Source organism: Puntigrus tetrazona, chromosome 17 (genome assembly GCF_018831695.1).
Source record: "Puntigrus tetrazona isolate hp1 chromosome 17, ASM1883169v1, whole genome shotgun sequence".
Taxonomy (NCBI): domain Eukaryota; kingdom Metazoa; phylum Chordata; class Actinopteri; order Cypriniformes; family Cyprinidae; genus Puntigrus; species Puntigrus tetrazona.
The window spans coordinates 8,587,371-8,606,089 of record NC_056715.1 but is presented as its reverse complement, the minus strand read 5'-3'; the positions used below and the strand labels follow the sequence as shown (position 1 = coordinate 8,606,089).

Sequence of the window (18,719 nt, the reverse complement as noted above, 5' to 3'; positions counted from 1 at the left end):
CTCAGTCTCCTACGCTGGCGCACACGCCACGGTTCTGTGCCAGCCCATCGCTCTCAGTCTCTCTCTCTCACCGCACCATCTGCACCAGAAACACACATACTACAGGTAAACCCCAACTTCCTGCGTGCTGCCGTCTGATAGGACACTTTTTAAGCTGTTTGTGTGCACATTTTGAGGTTAAATCTCCAAACAAATTTGCTCAACATGTGTGTTGGGCCCGTGATTTCTACTGTCTCAGGGATGGAGGTGCCCATGCTGAATATTTACTTTAGCAAAATGTTTGTAACTTTTGGTTTAGTTATGGTTTTTCAAGACTGCTTGTATCGTTCTTCGTTTTTGTTTTACTTTGCAAAGGGTCATTACTTTGTGTATACCATTTCAGAATAGAATTTAGTCACCCACTTTCTTGTGGTGTAGCAAAGAACATGATTTGAAACATTGAGGTTTTTTATATTGATTATAATTAAGATGATTCATTCTCCATTTCACTATAAATTCAGAGGGTGCATAACTTAGTAATGCTTTTAAAAGTTCATCACACACTGAGATATGGTTCTCAAATAGATGTCAAGTTTGAGTCTGATTCATTACCTGATTTCATTCTCTCTTAATTTCTTATTCTCTTTTCTCTTCCAGCTGTAGTACTACACTATAACTGCCAAAAAGAAGTTGAATTTGTAATAAGATAAATATTTTACTGTTCAGAAGAACTAATATAAGAACTAAAACAAGTATATGAACAAAGTTTTATCTATCTGTTGTGCAGATGAGGAAGAAAAATTATGAAAAGCATTTCACCAAATATTTGTAATTTTGAACTGGGCAGGCACAACAAATTTATTAATAATTTAACTGGTAGATGCAAGTCTGTACATACTTTGTTCTGGAAAAAAAAAAAAAAAAACCTTTTTTTTTACTAATACAAAAAATTTTTTGCCTCCCTGTTTCTCTCTGTATAGGTTTTAAGCTCAGTCCGAACTGATGGAAACCCTATAGACTGTAGATTCAGTTTGACCCAACCTTACCATGTCCTGACCGTGGAGCTGCGCCAAGAGGACAAACAATCCACGTCTGAGCTGTACGAGGAGGCCCAGCCTCTTGAAGTCCAAACCTGCGTCTATGAATGTGTTCGAGGACATCTCCAGCGTCTGTCCAGCTCTCTTCTACCCCTGACATCCAAACCTATAACCTGTTGTCGAGACCCGTTGGAGCGCTGGGTTCTTCTGGGGCTTCAGGATTGCTCTGTAGTTCTTTTTGACCCGCAGACGGGACACTCACAGTGGGTCTCCTGCTCCATGGCGCCGGCGGTACTGGCGTGGCATCCTTCAGGAGCTCTGCTTATGGTGGGTGGAGGTCAAGGTGAGCTCCAGTGCTTTGATATGGGGCTTTCACCTCTCCCTCTGCGTTTAGTGAATGAAGGATTGACTCCTGGCTCTACAGCCCCCAGCCTGCAGCTCTCTCATCACATAACAACCTCTGAGGCTCTAGAGGGCCTCCATTGGGCCTACTGTCCAATATCCCATGGAAATGAGGGTCTGGAGGCACATGACTTACTGCTGCTTCGTTTTCATGGAGGGCCACTTGCTGCACTGAGGCTGAGACTAGGTCAGTGGGACCTTTGTGTGGTTTACTTGATTGAAATCAGAGTAGATCATTTGAAGTGTAGCACTAAAGGTTCTTAAACATGATTATATTTATATAGCTAGAAGGCATAAAACACAAACACTCTTTAGAAGAGAGAATTTCAACTTGAGACTTAAACTACCTTTCAACTGCTTGAGATCAGTAAGATATAAAAAAATAAATTGAAGATGACTAAATTAATTTATCATTTAAATTTATGCCTTTTTTTGCCTTTTATACTTTTTTTCTATTTGTTTTTATCAAGACTGGAGTAATGGATGTTGAAAATGCTGCTTTCCCATCACAGGAATAAATTATGTTTTACAAACAGAAAGCACTTATTTGTATGTTAAAGTATTAGTTTTTTATGTACCTTTGATCAAATAAATGCAACTTTGATGAGCATGAGAAACATTTGAATGTTAAGGTATATTAAATGAATCTTAATGTATTTATTTTAACAAATATTTTTTAAATAACAGGTCTATGTATAAAACTGATTACTTCACATACATAAGAGAACATATGCAGCTCTGATATTGGATATGTAGAAAATGCTAAACTTTTCTTAAGAATGTTTTGGTGAAAAGTAATGTAAGTAAAGCAGTTGGTGCACATTCTTCACACTTAAATGAGTGACATGTCTGAATCTGTCCCATTAGCTGATTCCTCTCTTCTTCCCAGTTGCAAGGAAACAGTATATAGATATCAGTTTTTCTGGCTTCTAAGATCCCAAAATAACACAATCCTTGCACACTTTAGCAAATCCAGTGATTGGTCTTTTCAGAAGTAATCATTGTAGCAACCCACTATCTTGTAAAGGACACGCATAAGGCCAGCCAATCAGATGTCCGGTCGAGAGAGTGCGTGGTGTTGTTGTGTGTTATATACTTCAGAGTGTGCATGTGCCATCTGAGATTGCGTTCATTCTAGAACTGTAGAAGCACACAGACATTCGAGGCAATGGCAGATGCAGGGGCCAAGTCTTCTGAGGTCACTCGATACCCACCCTTGGGCTGCCACCTCCAGGTGCATTCTGGGATGCATTTCTCCGATAAATCATTTACAGTGGCTTACGGTCCCTCAGGGCACCAGATAAAGTTTGCCAATCAAAACCTGTCCATGCCTAGAGTTTAATTTTGACTTTGGAAGTGAATGTGACTCCCAGCGACTCTGTCAAAGTTTTAAACGGAGAGCGGCGTCAGCAAGAGAAAGAGAGTTTTCTATGAGAGAGAGAGAGGTAGAAAGCAAGGGAGGGTGGAAGGGAGAGAGAGCGACAGCAGTTCCCTCTCCTCTGATCGCGTGCCAAGGTTTTGATGAAGAAAGCAAACGCACATCCTTCCCGACTGATAATTCGGAGCAGCTATTGAGCAGCGCTTGTTTGCCCGTTTGTCTATTTATTTGTTTGTGAACGTGTTCGTTGGGCTTGTCTTGCTCACGTGCCCGTATTTATTGACTTATATCTCTAGAACTGCTACATGATGAAGTGAGTGAATCGGACGCGCAGAGGATGAAAGAGTTGGCAGACCTCCAGTCTTTCCAAGGAAGCCGCGCTTTCTTTTTCTTTCGCTCACCCTCCCTTCGTTTTTTCCTCTCCTCCCTGAGTTATCTCATCTGGGCACGCGCTCGGCACAGGAGAGCTGCTGTACGGAGTGGATACGGGGGGCAGCTGGCCGGCACACTCTGAGAAAGTGAAAAAAAAAAAAAGAGAGAGAGGGGGAAACAAGATTAATTTAAAGGAGAGGAAATTGCACAGCATTGCAGTTTGGAGCCCTTTGGTTGCATCACATAGGACACCCTGTTTGTTTTGGCTGTGTTAGATTGGGCCTGTATATTTTTTGAAATATTGCAAATACATCAATAAGTGGGGTATTGTTTTATACTTTCAGTATTTAAGAACAAGAAAAACAACTTCAGTTAGAGTCATAATTAGTATTTTCTATGACAATCACTATCATTAAATGAAGGTCACATAACTGTCAGGATTTTTCGCTGCACAGAACACTTACATTTTGAACTTTCTAATAAAAGTAACAATTGAATTTTAGATTTTATTTCACATTTTTTAAGTAACAGTTTTTCTTCAATTAATTTTGTTTTCCAAATTCTAAATAATTTTTAAACTGTCTTTTAAAGTTTCTTAGTGGACAGAATGGTTAAATTATTTAAAAAATAATAACAAATACATTTTGTCTGTATTTATTTATTTAAAAAGTTCACTCTCACACACACACACACAAAATTTTTAACTAAATAAATCTAGACAAAATGTATTTGTAACTGTTAATCTGTGCACTTCTCATTCTCAGCCTTTTCTTTTTCACTTTGGTTTGTGTCTCTGTGCAGCGCTGCAGCTCTTCTGTGTCTGTACTGACGTCTGTCATTTCTCTCCACGCCGTTATTAGTCACATTAGTTTCTCTTCAGGGGTTTGTGGGAGGCGGCCTGTTAATTTCCCACATGCAGTTTTAATTGGACCCTACTCGACCTCCTTTCCAAATTCACTTACAAAAAAATGGTGGCTGTCATTTTATTTGCCGCAAAATGGCGCCTCCTTCTGCTCCCAACATCCGCAGGAGATGATTTCTGTCCAAGAGGGGACTTAAATTGGTTTAGCAACAGAAAGAGATAACAAACATGGGTCATTTGCTTTTCTTTGCTGTGTTATGTGCAGGTTCCTTGACGTGCAGACAGGAATCATGAACACAGAGGATCCTGAGGGCTTGTTTTATTGATAGGCAACATATTTCTCTGTTTGTGTGGTGTTTGTCAATAATATTATGGTGCGTGTGGTTTTCATGGCTGTGCTAATGGTCTCCCGTTGAGAAGTGAGCAAGGTTAAGCATAGCTGCGATTTGAGTGTGCCGTTCAGAAGCAGATCTAGTATGGCTGGATTAAGCTCTGTTACATTATTAAAGCCGCCTTTACGGGTGTCAACCGCCTCAGGTGATTACTGCTCATTGTGATCACAGACACTAACGTTCACAGAAAGTTAGCAAGAGAACAGACAGATGAGAGTTATAAATGGAAATATGTGTCAGAGAGAGAAAGCAAAACAACAGGAATTAAAATTAAAAAAAGTGAGGGCAGCAGATACAGAAAAAACGAATGTTTGTGTGTGTGTGTGTGTGTGTGAAATGCAAGGGGAAGTTTTAGTGGTTTAATAAATGAAATGCTCTTGACGCACTATGAAACCTGAAACTACTGTAAATGTAGCACTGACCTGAAGATATTAAAGATAATAGCTTATACAGTAACAAAAACTATGCAGGGCCTATAACAATACAGATTTTCTTTTCAATATAAAAGTACTTTTTTAAGTACTGTATTGTAAATACCTGTATTATACATAAATATTTTAAACAAAAAAAAAAATTTTAAACTTGAAAATAAGTGTATAAAATATTTTTTTCTTTTTGTGATTTAAAATTATGTCAAAACTCTGTGAGAGTAATATTTTTATATTTTTTGTAATATATTACTGAACTGACTAGACATCATTTTGATGTCTTTTAAGTCACAACAATTTATCAACGTTCATATCCCAACATTAAATGTATTAAAAGTGATAACAAAGCACTACTTTTACTTGATAGTACTATGTAAATACCATGGTACATATATATAATAATTAATACCATTATATACATTACCATTTAAAAAACATTACAGTTCAGTAAACTGGTATTTTATAATTATTTTTGATATATCAAATGACTCTGAAGTGTCTATTAATGGCTGCTAAAAATTATGCTTTTTGCATCACAGGAATAAATTATAATTTAAATTATATTATATATATTATATTATTAAAATTATATAATATGCAACAGTAATACAGTTTTTATTTTTGATCAGATCAATGCAGCCTTGGTGAGAATAAAAAGTTGAATGGTACAACTGTTTTAGTATCAGCTGTAAAAAAAAATCCATATCAGTCGACCACTAATTTATACATTCGGACCATTTTTATTAAAAACTGATGTGTGTGTCTCTTTAAAATGGTTAAAATAGTGTGTGATTGTCTTTTAGGTAAATGCAGATTTGAGAAGCTTTGTAAACAGCTGAAGGATCATCTATTAGCTCCATTAGCTTTGATGTCCATTCAGCTGCTCATTCCTCTCTGGTTGATTCTCTGCTGTATATGCCATTTTTTCTGAAGCATCTGCCATTTCTCTTAAAGGTAATTCACTAAACTAACTGTCAGCACTATCCACAACCAACGAGTATGTTTAACCTGAATCGACTGCATTTGCTGTGTGTGTCACAGTTCAGTGCTCTCTCTCTCACGCACACACACACACACACACACCTCTCAACAGTGCTACAGGGAAAGAGCACAGACTGAAGATCGATCCAAATGTCAATGGCAATCTTACAGAGCGTCGCCTCTAAAGATCTCCCACCTCGTATGATCTAGAGCTTCCACAACCTCTTTCTCGCTTTCTCCGTTTTCTGAGAAAATTTCAAATGTTATTTTTGTTTATAATGAGATTGAGTTTATTACGCCTAATATTTATATGATGACTTTTGGACTTTCTAGCAGTATCTGCTGCTTTTCAGTCTGCTTCAGTAATCGTGTATGTCATATGTGTCACTTCATAATCATTCAGCCACTTAGTAAATGTATTTTTTCTATGCGCAGGTGTGTTCAATGGCGCTCAGCTAGGCCCAGGAGATCTGGTACAGCACCGTTTGCGCTGTGAGGAGGTGGATGCAGCACTGGGAATTCTGAGTAATATGGACTGGGCCATGATGGGAGCAGAGTGTTACAGGTCACTCATCTCCATCACAGATCACCTGCTGAGAAAACCACTGGACCAGCAAACTGAAGGTAAAGACTACAGACCCTTCTAGCTTTGATTTCTGAACAGAGACTAAACCTAAACTTAATTAGTGTCAGGGAAAGTGCAGCTTAGAATCAAAAAGGTCTTTACACTTTAAAATAAAAGTATTTAAATCTCGTTATGTGCTCTGGTGATGAGAGCGATAGCTGATAGGACCACGGAGAATAATGAAACATGTATGTGTTGTTCAGATTTAAAGTAGTTTGACACTTTGTTGTTGTGGTTAAAAGCTTGCGTTACATTATTGATGTTCTTAACTAATGTGTTGAACTATAGGAAGTCACTGTTACCACCTTGAAGTTTCTTTTGAGAAATTCTCAGTATAATTTGTCAGCAGATTCCACTTTGTTTGATATTTTGTATTTAATGCGGTTAGATCTGTTTGGGGTAATTACATATTTGATCCTGTTGAGTATGATTTCAGGTCGGTTGGAAGCTGCTCTGGGAATGTTTTATGCCCCCTGCAGACCCCTCTCAAACACCGTCATACTGGAGTACAGAGACCCCATCAGCCGATACGCCCGCCGATTCTTCCATCACCTGCTCAGGTACACACGTACAGTACACACCGCCTCCTGCATCTGACTGATTCCTCTTCAGTAGAAAACAATAATTAAATAAAAACCTGCAATCAGTTGGGTGTTCAGATATGGCTTTGCAATGCTTCTGACTTCTCTCTTCCAGACACCAGAGGTTTGAAAAAGCCTTCTTGCTGGCTGTAGATATCAGTGCAAGAGATCTGTTTATGGTGAGGATACACTTTCACACGTGAACATACAATAGCAACTAAACAATACAAGACGTATCTACATTTTTCAATAACTTAATAACACATTTGCATGTTGACAGTTCTCGTTTGTCAGTTAAGTCACATGAATACATTTTTAAATATTTTGTCTTTTTGATAAGCTAAAACAAATGTATCAGAAAAAAAAAGAGCAGCAATACTGTTTTTAACACTCATAATAATATAATTGGTCTTTGAGCACCAAATCAACATATCAGAATGATTTCATGTGACACAGAATATGTGAGTAATGGCAGCATTTTTATTACTGTTTGTTTTGCTCAAATAAATCCATCCTTGGTGAACATAAGAGACCTATTTCAAAAACATTATAAAACTCTTACTGTACCAAACTTATGAATAGTAATGCTCATTTTGCACATACGACAAAGTTTATGGGTGTGTTACGCATGCAGAAAGCTTTGAGTTGGCTCTGTTTTGGACTGAGAGCCTCTGGGCAGGTGCAGCTCGGGGTTTGAGGCCCCTGGCCATGTCACGTCCCCTCTCTCCTATACCATAACAAGAATCCCCGAGACTCCAGAGAGCAACAGTTGCTAAGGGAAAGAGGGAGGGGGTGCGTAAGAAAAAGAGCGAGGGAGTCTGTCTTTCACAGCTCTCGTGGCCGGTACACTATCTTTTCTCTCCCTCTTCTTTCTCACTCCTTTAAATGGTCTTGTGTGTGTGACCCCTTTTCTAGGCCTCCTCTCTCCATGCCCGAGTGACACCTTCCCTATTAGCGTTCACACCGGCCGCTGTCTCTCTCTTTCTCTCTGTCCTTCTTTCATGCAGTTCCTCTCTCTCCCTCCTTCTTTCACGCCGATCGCACTCGTTCCAATTCATTCCCCACTAAGTGCTGCTGCTGAGGGCCCCAATTGAAAAGGTGGAGCTCGAGCCACACAAGCCTGAAAGGGCAGAGAAGAGAGGGAGGGAGGGAGAGAGAAGGGCAAAGGAAACCTGGATCTGTTATTCTTGGGACATGCACTGGGAAAACGCAAAAGAGAAAGGAAGAGAGACGAAAGTGGCAAATTATGAATGGCCCATGAATATCAGTTCTTGTGAATCAACAAAGAGCAGAGAGAGAGTGAGCTATAGGCAGAGAATCAGAGAGAGAAGGAGCTAAAGGCAGTGGCGTTTCACCCCGCGGTTTTGGCTCTTGCCTAATTAGCCACAGAAGTTAAATTAAACCACCCACAGGAGAGAGGGAGAGAAAGAAAGCAAGAGAAAGGCAGAGAACGAGCGGGGGTCCTTGCTCCATCTGATCTGGTCCCCTCGGTGTCACAAAGGTCAGCTGAAACAAAACGGACAGAGCCCCACGTAAGAGCCCACAGTATGAGCCGGGCTCGAGTCTCCATTGTCTCCGAACCAACAATGGAGCACCGAAAGAATTTCTCTTTCTTTTCTTTTGTAAGGAGCCTTTTGTGAAGTGAAGCACTTTGGTGTTAGAAGAAATTGGAGGGGTCGGAGTCACCCAAAGGGGTAGAGAGGAAGGGAGAGGGAGGGCAGGGTTGCCCCTCCACTCGTTCGCTGGAGTGTTTTGCATAATTGTAACATTCTATACTTGTAATTATCCTCTGATGTGAACCCTGATAGCGTCTGCGCTAATTCGTTTAGCCGTATTCCGCTGACTTTCCTCCTCTTCCTGTGATTGTTTTTTTTTTTTTTTTTTTTGATGTGCCGATTAATTAATTAGATCATAATTGTGATCATATGCTTGCTTTGTTGGTTAATGGGGCGTGTGTTTGCTGGAAACGGAGGGGGCCAGTGTTAATATCAACGATTAGACGTGATGTGCGGCACTGAGCTGATATTGGCTGGTTTCTGTGTTGAGATGGATAATGAACTCTGTAACACCCTCTCGTGTATCTGATAAACACCTTCCTCAAACACTCACGTGGATTACAGGTGTGATCCTCCAGAATTGTTTTCACACATGTGTGAGTGTAAGCGTAAATGCGCAGTTGTGCATGTAATGGTTCTCTCTCTTGCTCTGCTCCACTGGTCCATGTTAATTTCAAACTCTTTTCTGACGTCGAGCGAATATCAAGCATCATCACTGGACCAGCTGTTTATCCTGTCTCCATATGCCTCTCTAGTCAAAAATAACACTAAAAGGCCGTTTATCTGTGTTTGAGCTCTTAAAGCTCTTAAATAAATAAGATTAGACCAGATCCTGTGTCCTGTGTAAGCTGTGGTGAATAAGAGGTATAATATCTGATTTATGTACAGAATTATTGTCATCCCTCTTAGACGTCTGGATTCAGTCGCTTTTTCTCCATCTGTCTCTCTGTCTCTTGGCCTTCCTCTTTTTTTTCGATCTGTCTGTCTTTCTGGCTCAAAAAGCATTATGTTCTGCTAAGCTAAAATAGAGGTATTCAGTTGCAATGCTAATATCCAGTCTTTGGCACTCTTTCGTTTTCCCTCTCTCTATCTCTATTGTTGCATCCGATTTGTGGTTATAGAAATGTAGAGGTTCTTAAAATACACAGCCATGTATCTAATGAACTGGTTCTTTTTAATGAGTTGCTCGAAAAAAATCGAGAATCATTACTTAAATTTTTTTTTTAAGTGGTATTCCGTAAGACATGACAAAAATATTGCTCATTGTTTAGCATAAAGAGCTGAGTTTCTAATTTGATTGTTTGGAAGATTAACTTTAATTTAGGAATAAAACTCATTTTTAATCCTATATTTTTTAATTCTAGACTTTTTTTAACATGGGAAAATATTATACCATCATAATTGGGTGATTTTGTATTTTCTCTCGTAAAAGGTATTTAGCTCCTAAATGTTAATTTAGACTTTTTAATGTCTGGTAGCCTTTGATTGTTTTGTTTAAAAAGAAGAATGTCTGTTTGAATCGTGAGGTTATTGGCTCTCGTCCCTGAGCCTGTGAAGAGCTAAATCAAGTCTTGTTTGATGTTTGTAAGTCACTCTTATCCCCCTCCCCTCATTTGATCAGACTTGCAGAGGCCGGTTGACAATACAGGCATTAGTGCTCTGCAGGTCTGACTGTGCTGCATTCACCCTCCCTGCATCTCGCTGCAGCTCTGACTGATGTCCCTGAAGCGGAAGGATGGGTTTAGCGTTTAAACGGACAGAAAGAGAGAGGATCTTATTAGTTCAGAGTCAGCACTGAGCTCCTCTCCCAACTTTCACTTTAATTTACCCATGAATGGGCCCCTTCAAGATGGTCAAATGTAGCCTGTCAATTGCATTATTATATGTTCTTCCACCTTCATCTAAACATTCGGTTTCACATTTAATTCACCACAGCTCTGGCTCCTAAATTTGATTGGATGAGTGATATTTGGATAAATGAATTGAATGGTATAATGAAAATGTGACCAAACGTGAATTATCTTAAGCAGAAATGTTTTTAAGCGTACCAAAATGATTACTGTATAACACACCTGGCAACTTATTGGTGAACTATTACATGGCAGTAATAGTTTGGTGTTTTGGTTATTAATTAGTGCAATTATTTGCCAGCGTATTTTAACATTTGCTATATTTTGTAAAAGATAGTGTTGACAGGCCTCTCTCCTTAGTTTATTCTGGAATTGACTTCTTGCTAAAACTATTTTATTATTAGGAAAAAAAACTTTTACTTTAATTCCCCTAGAGATTTCTGTCAGTAAAGCAAGTCTAGTGTCATTGTTCGCACACAGACGTTCTCTGAGCAATCGGATGTGCTTTATCTCTGTTGTACGTCTCAATCCGGCATCCATTTTGGTGGGACTAATGGTGTGACATTTAAAAACATGTTTGTGGGTTAATGGAGGTCTCCTGACTGCATGAGGCTCTATAATAGATATATTATAGTCTATTCTCTGGGATGAGAGGGCTCATATTTAAGAGAGAGAAAGAGCAAGAGCGAGTGTGTGAATGTGTGTGCGTCACACACCCACCTGCTCGTAATGACAATAGTTTAAACTCTATTCCGACATGAAGAGCATCGCTCCTGCTTTTTAAAAGATGCCTTTTCCCACATCTTTGTGCTTTTTGAAACCAGTATGATTGCATCCGGTCAGAGTTCAGGGAAAAAGAGAAAAAGAGGGAGGACAACATAAAGGCGACTGAACAAATGAGCAAGACTGATTTTTGAAAGTTTGATACTTTTATCTGTTTTTCCCCCCTCTGAAACTTCAAACAGGTTATTTAATCTATTCTCTCTCTCTCCTTTTCTCCCGCAGCCTCTATTCGCTCCTTCTCTCTCTTCGAGCAGAGCGCAAAAATGAAAAAGGGAAAAAACTGAAGTATTGTCATGTGAGCTGAGATTAATTTTAGATTGCTCTGCTGTTCTGCTTTACCTTCAAAGGACCTCCATTACGTGGCAGCAGATAAGGGTGAGGTGGTGTTAGCCGCTGTAGCCAAGAAGAAGGCTAATGAAATAGACGCAGAGGCACAAACATCGGCACCAGGTGAGAGAATTATTCACATAATGTTAGTAACAATAAAAATGCTCCAAAATCTCCTGTTGATGTGTGATGACTAGTGTTTACAAGCTCAAAATGGTTCATCTTAAACTTCCATTAGCTGCGTGTTTTCATTTTCTCAGTTAATACTGAAATTAATTTAAAATGTTTTCAGGTACAGGTTTTCCTTCGCCTTCCATTTTACAGACAAACATATTAAGTTGTGATACTAGGTACAATTATTCTGACACAGAAAAATGACTTATTTCAGCTTTGAAATTGTCCATTTTTACAATGTCAGAAATTACTCTAGCTCTGAGAAAGCACATACACTGTTCATTTCATTAAGTCTTTCATGATATGACGTAAGGCGCATGTGACTCTGGTGGTGGCACCACTGGGAAATTAAAAAAAGTCATTAGGTTTCGTCATTTTTAATCTCTTATGTAATTATATTTGACTATTTGAAGGGGCTTTTTTTGGAGCGCTCTGCGCAGATATAGAGAGAGTTTGATTCATTCACGTTGTTAATTGGCTGAATAGGACGGGTTTAAAGTCCATTGACCTCAGCTCTGATATTCTGTTTCCTGCTGACCTGATGAGGACATCCCACGTGCTGTTCATCGGCGATGTTCAACATACATTTCCTCGGCCAGCAGAATGGGCATACGTTCAAATGAAAGAGAGCAGTAGACAGAAAGGAAAAGCGAGAGGGGGATGAGGGCCGAACAGAAGTGGTTTGGCTAACAGGTGTACAGATGAGACAAGGGAGGTGTTTAGCTTCTAATAAGGGGGTAAAACTTGAGGGTGTGTGTGTGTGTGTGTGTGTGTGTGTGTGTGTGTGGGGTTTCCCACCCTGTCTGCCCATAAGCCTCTTAATTATGTCCTTGATGATTTCCCTGCTCTCTCACCCCGAGCAGACCTTAGCCTTGGAAGGAAGTGCTTAAGAGTGCGAATGTGAAAGGAACAGATGGGCAAAATAGTCTGTTTGGGGGCATTTTACCACTGTTAATAGTTAAAATGTTGCAATTATAAGTCATTGCCTGAGATTTTTTTTTTAATAGTGCAAGATACCCCTTTTCTCTGTTTTTCTTTTCTGTCAACTCTGTGTACGTTTCCGGGTCAATAGCTTCTTTGAGGTGCTGATATTGTGTTGTGTGCATGAATTATTGTAGAATGGAGGAATATTTAGAGGAAATTCTGTAGGGCAGTGTGGGGGATCATAAATACGGAATGAGCGCGGTAGGATTCAGCATTGTGCTGTGCATTAAAAAGACAAGGTGTCTTGTTTACATTTGGCCAGCCTGAAGCAAATGTCTCACACTGTCAGCCAACCATGACTCTAAAGGATACACGAACGCACCCAAGAAATTCAAAAGTTGCTTAATATTCACAAATTATATGGCATTCTCATACATAAAACAAAGCTCAAAGTGTAAAACAGCTTTAAGGGTATTGATCTGCTGTAGCTGCTTCTGGATGATTATTAACTGACAGTTTAGCAGTGTTGTCCATGTAAGTCTCTTAAAGCAATATAATAAATGTCATCCAGTTAATTACAAAATACACTGATGAAAGAATTTAAAAAAATAAAAATAATAAAATAAAATAAAAATAAAAATAATTGTATGAAATAAATAGATTTTGATTGTTTTGGGGGTGGGGTTATTAATTTTTCTTTTCAAATTTAATGTGCGTGTGTAAATTCATTATATTTATATCTATATATTTGTATATATACACACACATACACTTACTACATACTATATTAATATACTTGCATTAACATACTTGCAGTCAAAACTACTTTGAAACAACACTATCACTTCAAAGGGTGCATGATTACATTAAATTAATTTAATTGCAGAATTTTTATGGTGTCATTTTCTTAAAACTATTTATATTCTGTGAATAAATTAAATGAGCATCCCTAATCATCAAAAGTATTTCCCCTCCCATTTTTCTGTATCTCCCTGCATAGACACAGTCTCTCTCTTTCTGTCTGTTTCTCTTTACATCCTTCCACCGTTGCTTTGTTGTCACAGAAGAGGATCAGTGTTCACCGTCTCATTGAGGAGTGTGTTGATTTGGTGAGAGAGTCGATTGTAAAGGAGGACTCTGAGAAGAGCGTATGAGAGGGATCATCTTATAGCTCATGAGACTCAGACGCACACACTGCTGTGCTGTAGGGTGTTCCCTGAGATCAAGTCTCACTTAGGGTCTCTTGTTATGTGTAACCTTCACTGTCTCTGTCTGGGAGAGTTGTGTATAAGACGCCCATGTATTACACAATATGTCATGTTCTGTCTCTCTCTCTCTCGCTCTCTCTCTCTGCTTCATACAGAAGAGCTTCTACATTTCAAAGATTCTACATGTTAAACTGTTTCCCTCTGGGCATGGTGGGATTTTGTGTGTGATTTTTCAGATGAGTGTCAGTCAGCATACGAAGGGCAGAGTGGAGTCAAACTACAATCAACCATCAGCGAGAGACATATTCATGACCCCAAACACTGGAGCACTGCATCAAGGTGTGTGTGTGTGTGTGTGTGTGTGTTTTAAATTAATTCATTATTTAAAGAGCATTTTATTTTAAGGTTCAATTCTTGCCAATAAACAGTCAATATGTTAATATGTTATTTCTTATTACTGAGAATATTACTGTTAATACTGAGAAATGGTCCCTATACTAACTGTTACTGATAAAAATTGTTAGATGATACATTAAACATGTCATAAACCAGTCTATCTTTGCAGCATGTATCTTTTTTCTTAAAGGGATAGTTCACCCAAAAATGATCATTTAGTCATTAGTTACCTTTATATCTTTGCCAACCATATGCTGTTATTTTTTTCTGTGGAACACAATAGAATCGTCATCTTGGTAAAAGTGATAGTTTAGGTACTTGATTGTATTTAATTGGCTGAGCTGTGTTCAAGGCAATTGTAAAATACTCTATAAAGAGACAGTATTACTTTTCCTTTGTGTCTGTGTTTCTGTCTGTGTGTTTGGCAGCCATTTTTCTGGACATTAATTAATGTTATCAATTATTACTAAACTTATTGTTTTATTGTACAATTAAAGTTTATTTCGATGCCAAACTATGTGGTAAGAGCTGATAGCTTTGTGAAACCTAAGTTATTATTTGTTAATGCACTTAAGAACTGCCTTGACTGGAACCTTGACTCTGTGAGCTTGACAACGAATTGCTTGGGTCGATTTGTGAATTTGATAAACAAGTTAATTGAAAATAACTTCCTGAAAAGAATGATTTTATCAGATATTGAATTGATCCATTTGTCAAGGTCAATCATTCAGTTATTAACAATACACATTTGGGACTGTTCCTCACACAGGACTATCGTATGGTTTCAGAAAAGTGTGTTTTGTGCACTAATATTGTAGTTTTTTTGACCCTTTTGGATTGACAGATGTAGTGACTTCTTATTATATGGAGAATAACTATGTGAAGATTGTAAGAAGCATACTGATTTGAGGGATGTAAATAATTGTCATTCTTGGGTGAGCTACACTTTTAAACTCAGATCAGACATATATTTTAAGCAAATACCCAAACTCTCTCATCTAATATGTGTAGTTCAAGTTTGGCCTGGAGCGTCACAAGGAGCGTGTAGAGTAAATGTGTGTGTTACATGAGGGTTGTCCTATTGTCTTATCCTCTCTGTCTGCTGCCATCGCTGTGAATGGAGGGACCATTGACTCTTTCTTTCTGTCCCACTTAAGCTCCCTCAATCTCCTTCAAATCCTGCCTCTCCCATCAGCCGGTTCCGAGCGGACGGCCCAAAGAGGATGGGCTGGGATTAAAGGGTTTTTAAAACATGAAATAAAGAGTTTTGGGTAATTTGGCAGCCTGAATCCCAGTTTTCAGGCCTGTACTGCTACACGGCCTCATACAAGACATCAGAGGGAGATGCTCCCACTCAGATAAATAGCAGTCGAGGGAGAGAGAGAGAGCAGAAAGCCTCTTCTCGTTTTTCCCTTTTTGTATTTGTTTTTTGGATTTTTTTTAAATTCTATTTAACCAGACTAATCTGGTCTCCGATGAAGTTTTATTGTTTCTTATGCCGAGCCAATAAGGCTTAGAGACACTGATTCGAGCTTCATGCCTTCGTTGTGCTGGCAAAGAAAAAAAAGATCGGGAGAGTGAGCGAGAGGAGGAGTACAATGACTTGGTGGCATCACCGTCGGTTGTACTAAATCCAGCCCTGCACAGGGAGAGAGGCAAAAGATGCGGATGTCTGGAAAACATCCCAACACACATCTGTTGACGTATCCTTTCATTCCCTCACACACACACGCACACGGCGCACTCAGAAAGACGCGCTCCAGCTCTTGGACTCGTGACACTTTTTGCATCTGAGTGCATCTGTACATGTGTAGCGATGTGTATGTGTTTGTTCGCTTGTTTGTATGGTGTGGGCTGCGCCCCGTAGGCCTCTTTTTCTCCTCCTCCCTCGATTCCTTGTAAGCGCCGTGCATCACTAAAGGAAATGGAAAAAGCACAGAAATTGGACCCGGTCTCCATCGCCAGTCGCCGCAGAAAACCCAAATCGCACAGCCCACAATACGACTGATAACATTCACACAGTCTTACACGCTTGCTGGATTTGACGGCATGCCGTACGGTGGCAGCGTGTTTTTTGGAATACCCATGCATCCCTGGGAAAGGCCTGACTCCCACACGTAGCTTCTCCCTGTTGAGGGTCGGTCCTGATGTGTGTGTGTGTGTGTGTGTGTGTGTGTATATAAAAGAGATCCAGATCCGTCTGCTGTGAACGCTATTACACATTGATATTAGTGTGAACAGGATAGCAAGGCTGGATCCTGTGAAGCATTCATCTTTTTTAATGCAGACGACCAAAATATTTCCATTCAGCATGGACAGTTAGCGGTGCACATGTTAAACTGCTATCGGGTCCCTGTATGAGGTTAGGTTAGGTTTTTTTTTTTAGTCATTAATACGTGAAAAACATGATTACGGTCTCTTTTTGTCTGCAATAGGGCCGGAGAAATATCAACCTCCGAGGCTACGGACGAGTTCTCGAACGCCCTGACAAGTCATCGCACCTGGCCTTGGAAACACACAGGTGTGTTCTTTTGAATGCAAGTCTGTTTGAGTAAATACAGCTCTGAAAGTAGATATAAAAGTAACAGGGTTGAATGACTACATTGTTCTCTGTATTCGGATCAAGGCGTACAGCTTGTTTTTCATGTTGAGCTTTATGGTTATAATTTATATTGACTGTGTGTTTTACACAGAGCTCTACTGCCGTAGATAATTCCCTCATTAATGCCCTGAGAGTGATATCTTTCCTTCTGTTTTGCCCTCTCAAAAATAGGTTCAAGTTGACTGCCTTTTTTTCTGCTTGTATTGTACTTAACTAATCATCCTAAAACATGAATGTTTTATTCTTTTCTGTCCACAGAATAATTAAACTTTTTCCCATACATATTTATTGGACAGTACAGACTGTAGGCTATTACAGACATTTACATCAGAATTTTAATACATGCATAATCCTGAATGCTAATGGCACAGTCATAATTTACCATGGAGAAACCCTCCTCCAGTTGAGCTGCAGAGGATGCTTGAACTCAACACTTCCACCCACTCGTGCATACAGTACATTTACGGCAGATTACTGAGTGATTGGTGCTCATCTGATCACCTGATTCAGGTGTGGTTGCAGAAAGGTGGCGCTGTGACATGCAAGCAGAAGTAGACTTCAAAACTTTTTAGGAGACTATATATGATGTTCTGTTGTTAAGGACGTTTTGCTTGATAATGTTATTCTCTCTTTAGAAATCAACCTTGTTGAGCAGAACACCCAGGTAATGATTTACATTTCTATAATAATGTGGTGTATTTCTTACATTTTTGTATAAGCAATATTTACTGTCCTGTAATTGATGCATATAGACACATTGATTATGTCAAGTGTTATATCTAAAATTGAGAAGAATTTCTGTTATATATGAATATGACGTTTTCTGCTCTAAGCTAATTATTATTGTTGCATTTTTTATTAAATATATATTTTGCAATAATGACATTCCTATTTTGTGACTTACAGGTGCCTGAGGAGGGGAAACTGAAAGTTATTCATTTTGGTTTAGTATAAATAGAATTGTTTTTGTACAATAATTATTGCTTTTTCTAAATGAAAACTTTTTTTTACTAAAAGGACTAGTGTAACAGATTAAATGTGCTTACTTTTAAATAAAACATATTTTTGCAATTCTTTTGATTCTGTTTGATTACTTTTATAGCTTGATGCACAGTGTTTGTTAAAGCATTTGTCACACTCTATCTTGGAAAAGGAGTCGTAAATCCTGTTTATGGCCAGTACTGCACATTAAAAAAAATGTTCTAACCTACTTTTCCACGGCTCTTTCTGTTACATATATTCCCTAAACATCCCAGCTCGTGCCAGTCACTATCACGCCATCAGGATTGATGTATGAGAGTCTGCGCAAACAGCTTTTTTTTATTTTTTTTATTTTAGTAACACTTGACTTTCTTTGAGAATGGTGGCACAGAGGCCACACTACTATCCCTGTCCTTGATCACAGGATCAGTGGTGCGGCTTGTGGGCTGGGTTTAATTCTCCACCTGTTTGGTGTATGAGATTACATGCAGAAGAAATGCAGAGGGATACGCAACGCATGTCTCTAAAGAGGAGGCTGCCGCCGTTTTCCCCCCACAGTCTTCATACACAGCGGCCGTGTCAGAACTGTCGCCGGCCTGCTCTCCGAACTTAATCTGACAGCACCCAGCCATCCATAATCCCTCACTGTATCGTAATCTATTTACTCTGCATTCTAAGAGGATTTTCTTTTTTAAAAAGTATATATACAAGATATATAAATATGAATTGATGCTGGAAATGGAGGAAGGGTCAGGAGAGGAAGCTTTTGTGCTGTCACCTCTGTTTTTATGTCTGTCTATTGCCTATTCTTTGCACGTTTTGAGGAAACATCAGTTAAGGCGTGTTGTCACTGTCATTTTAAACATTGCTTTATAATATAT

At 39.0% G+C, this 18,719-nt stretch overlaps 1 protein-coding gene across 7 annotated transcripts in view; it reads left to right on the top strand.

The window, feature by feature from the left end:
• Positions 1–17,928, top strand: part of LOC122362248 (WD repeat containing planar cell polarity effector) — a 54,115-nt gene extending 36,187 nt beyond the window's left edge. For all 7 annotated transcript variants that reach the window (XM_043263617.1, XM_043263614.1, XM_043263616.1 and 4 more), the window contains 9 exons: positions 960–1,605; positions 6,267–6,455; positions 6,893–7,016; positions 7,153–7,216; positions 11,574–11,676; positions 14,096–14,198; positions 16,691–16,776; positions 17,493–17,521; positions 17,764–17,928. In XM_043263617.1, coding sequence (XP_043119552.1) covers positions 960–1,605; positions 6,267–6,455; positions 6,893–7,016; positions 7,153–7,216; positions 11,574–11,676; positions 14,096–14,198; positions 16,691–16,776; positions 17,493–17,521; positions 17,764–17,811 — 1,392 coding nt within the window. In that variant the 3' untranslated portion in view covers positions 17,812–17,928. The remainder of the gene's footprint in view (positions 1–959; positions 1,606–6,266; positions 6,456–6,892; positions 7,017–7,152; positions 7,217–11,573; positions 11,677–14,095; positions 14,199–16,690; positions 16,777–17,492; positions 17,522–17,763) is intronic.
• The last annotated feature ends 791 nt before the right edge of the window (positions 17,929–18,719 follow it).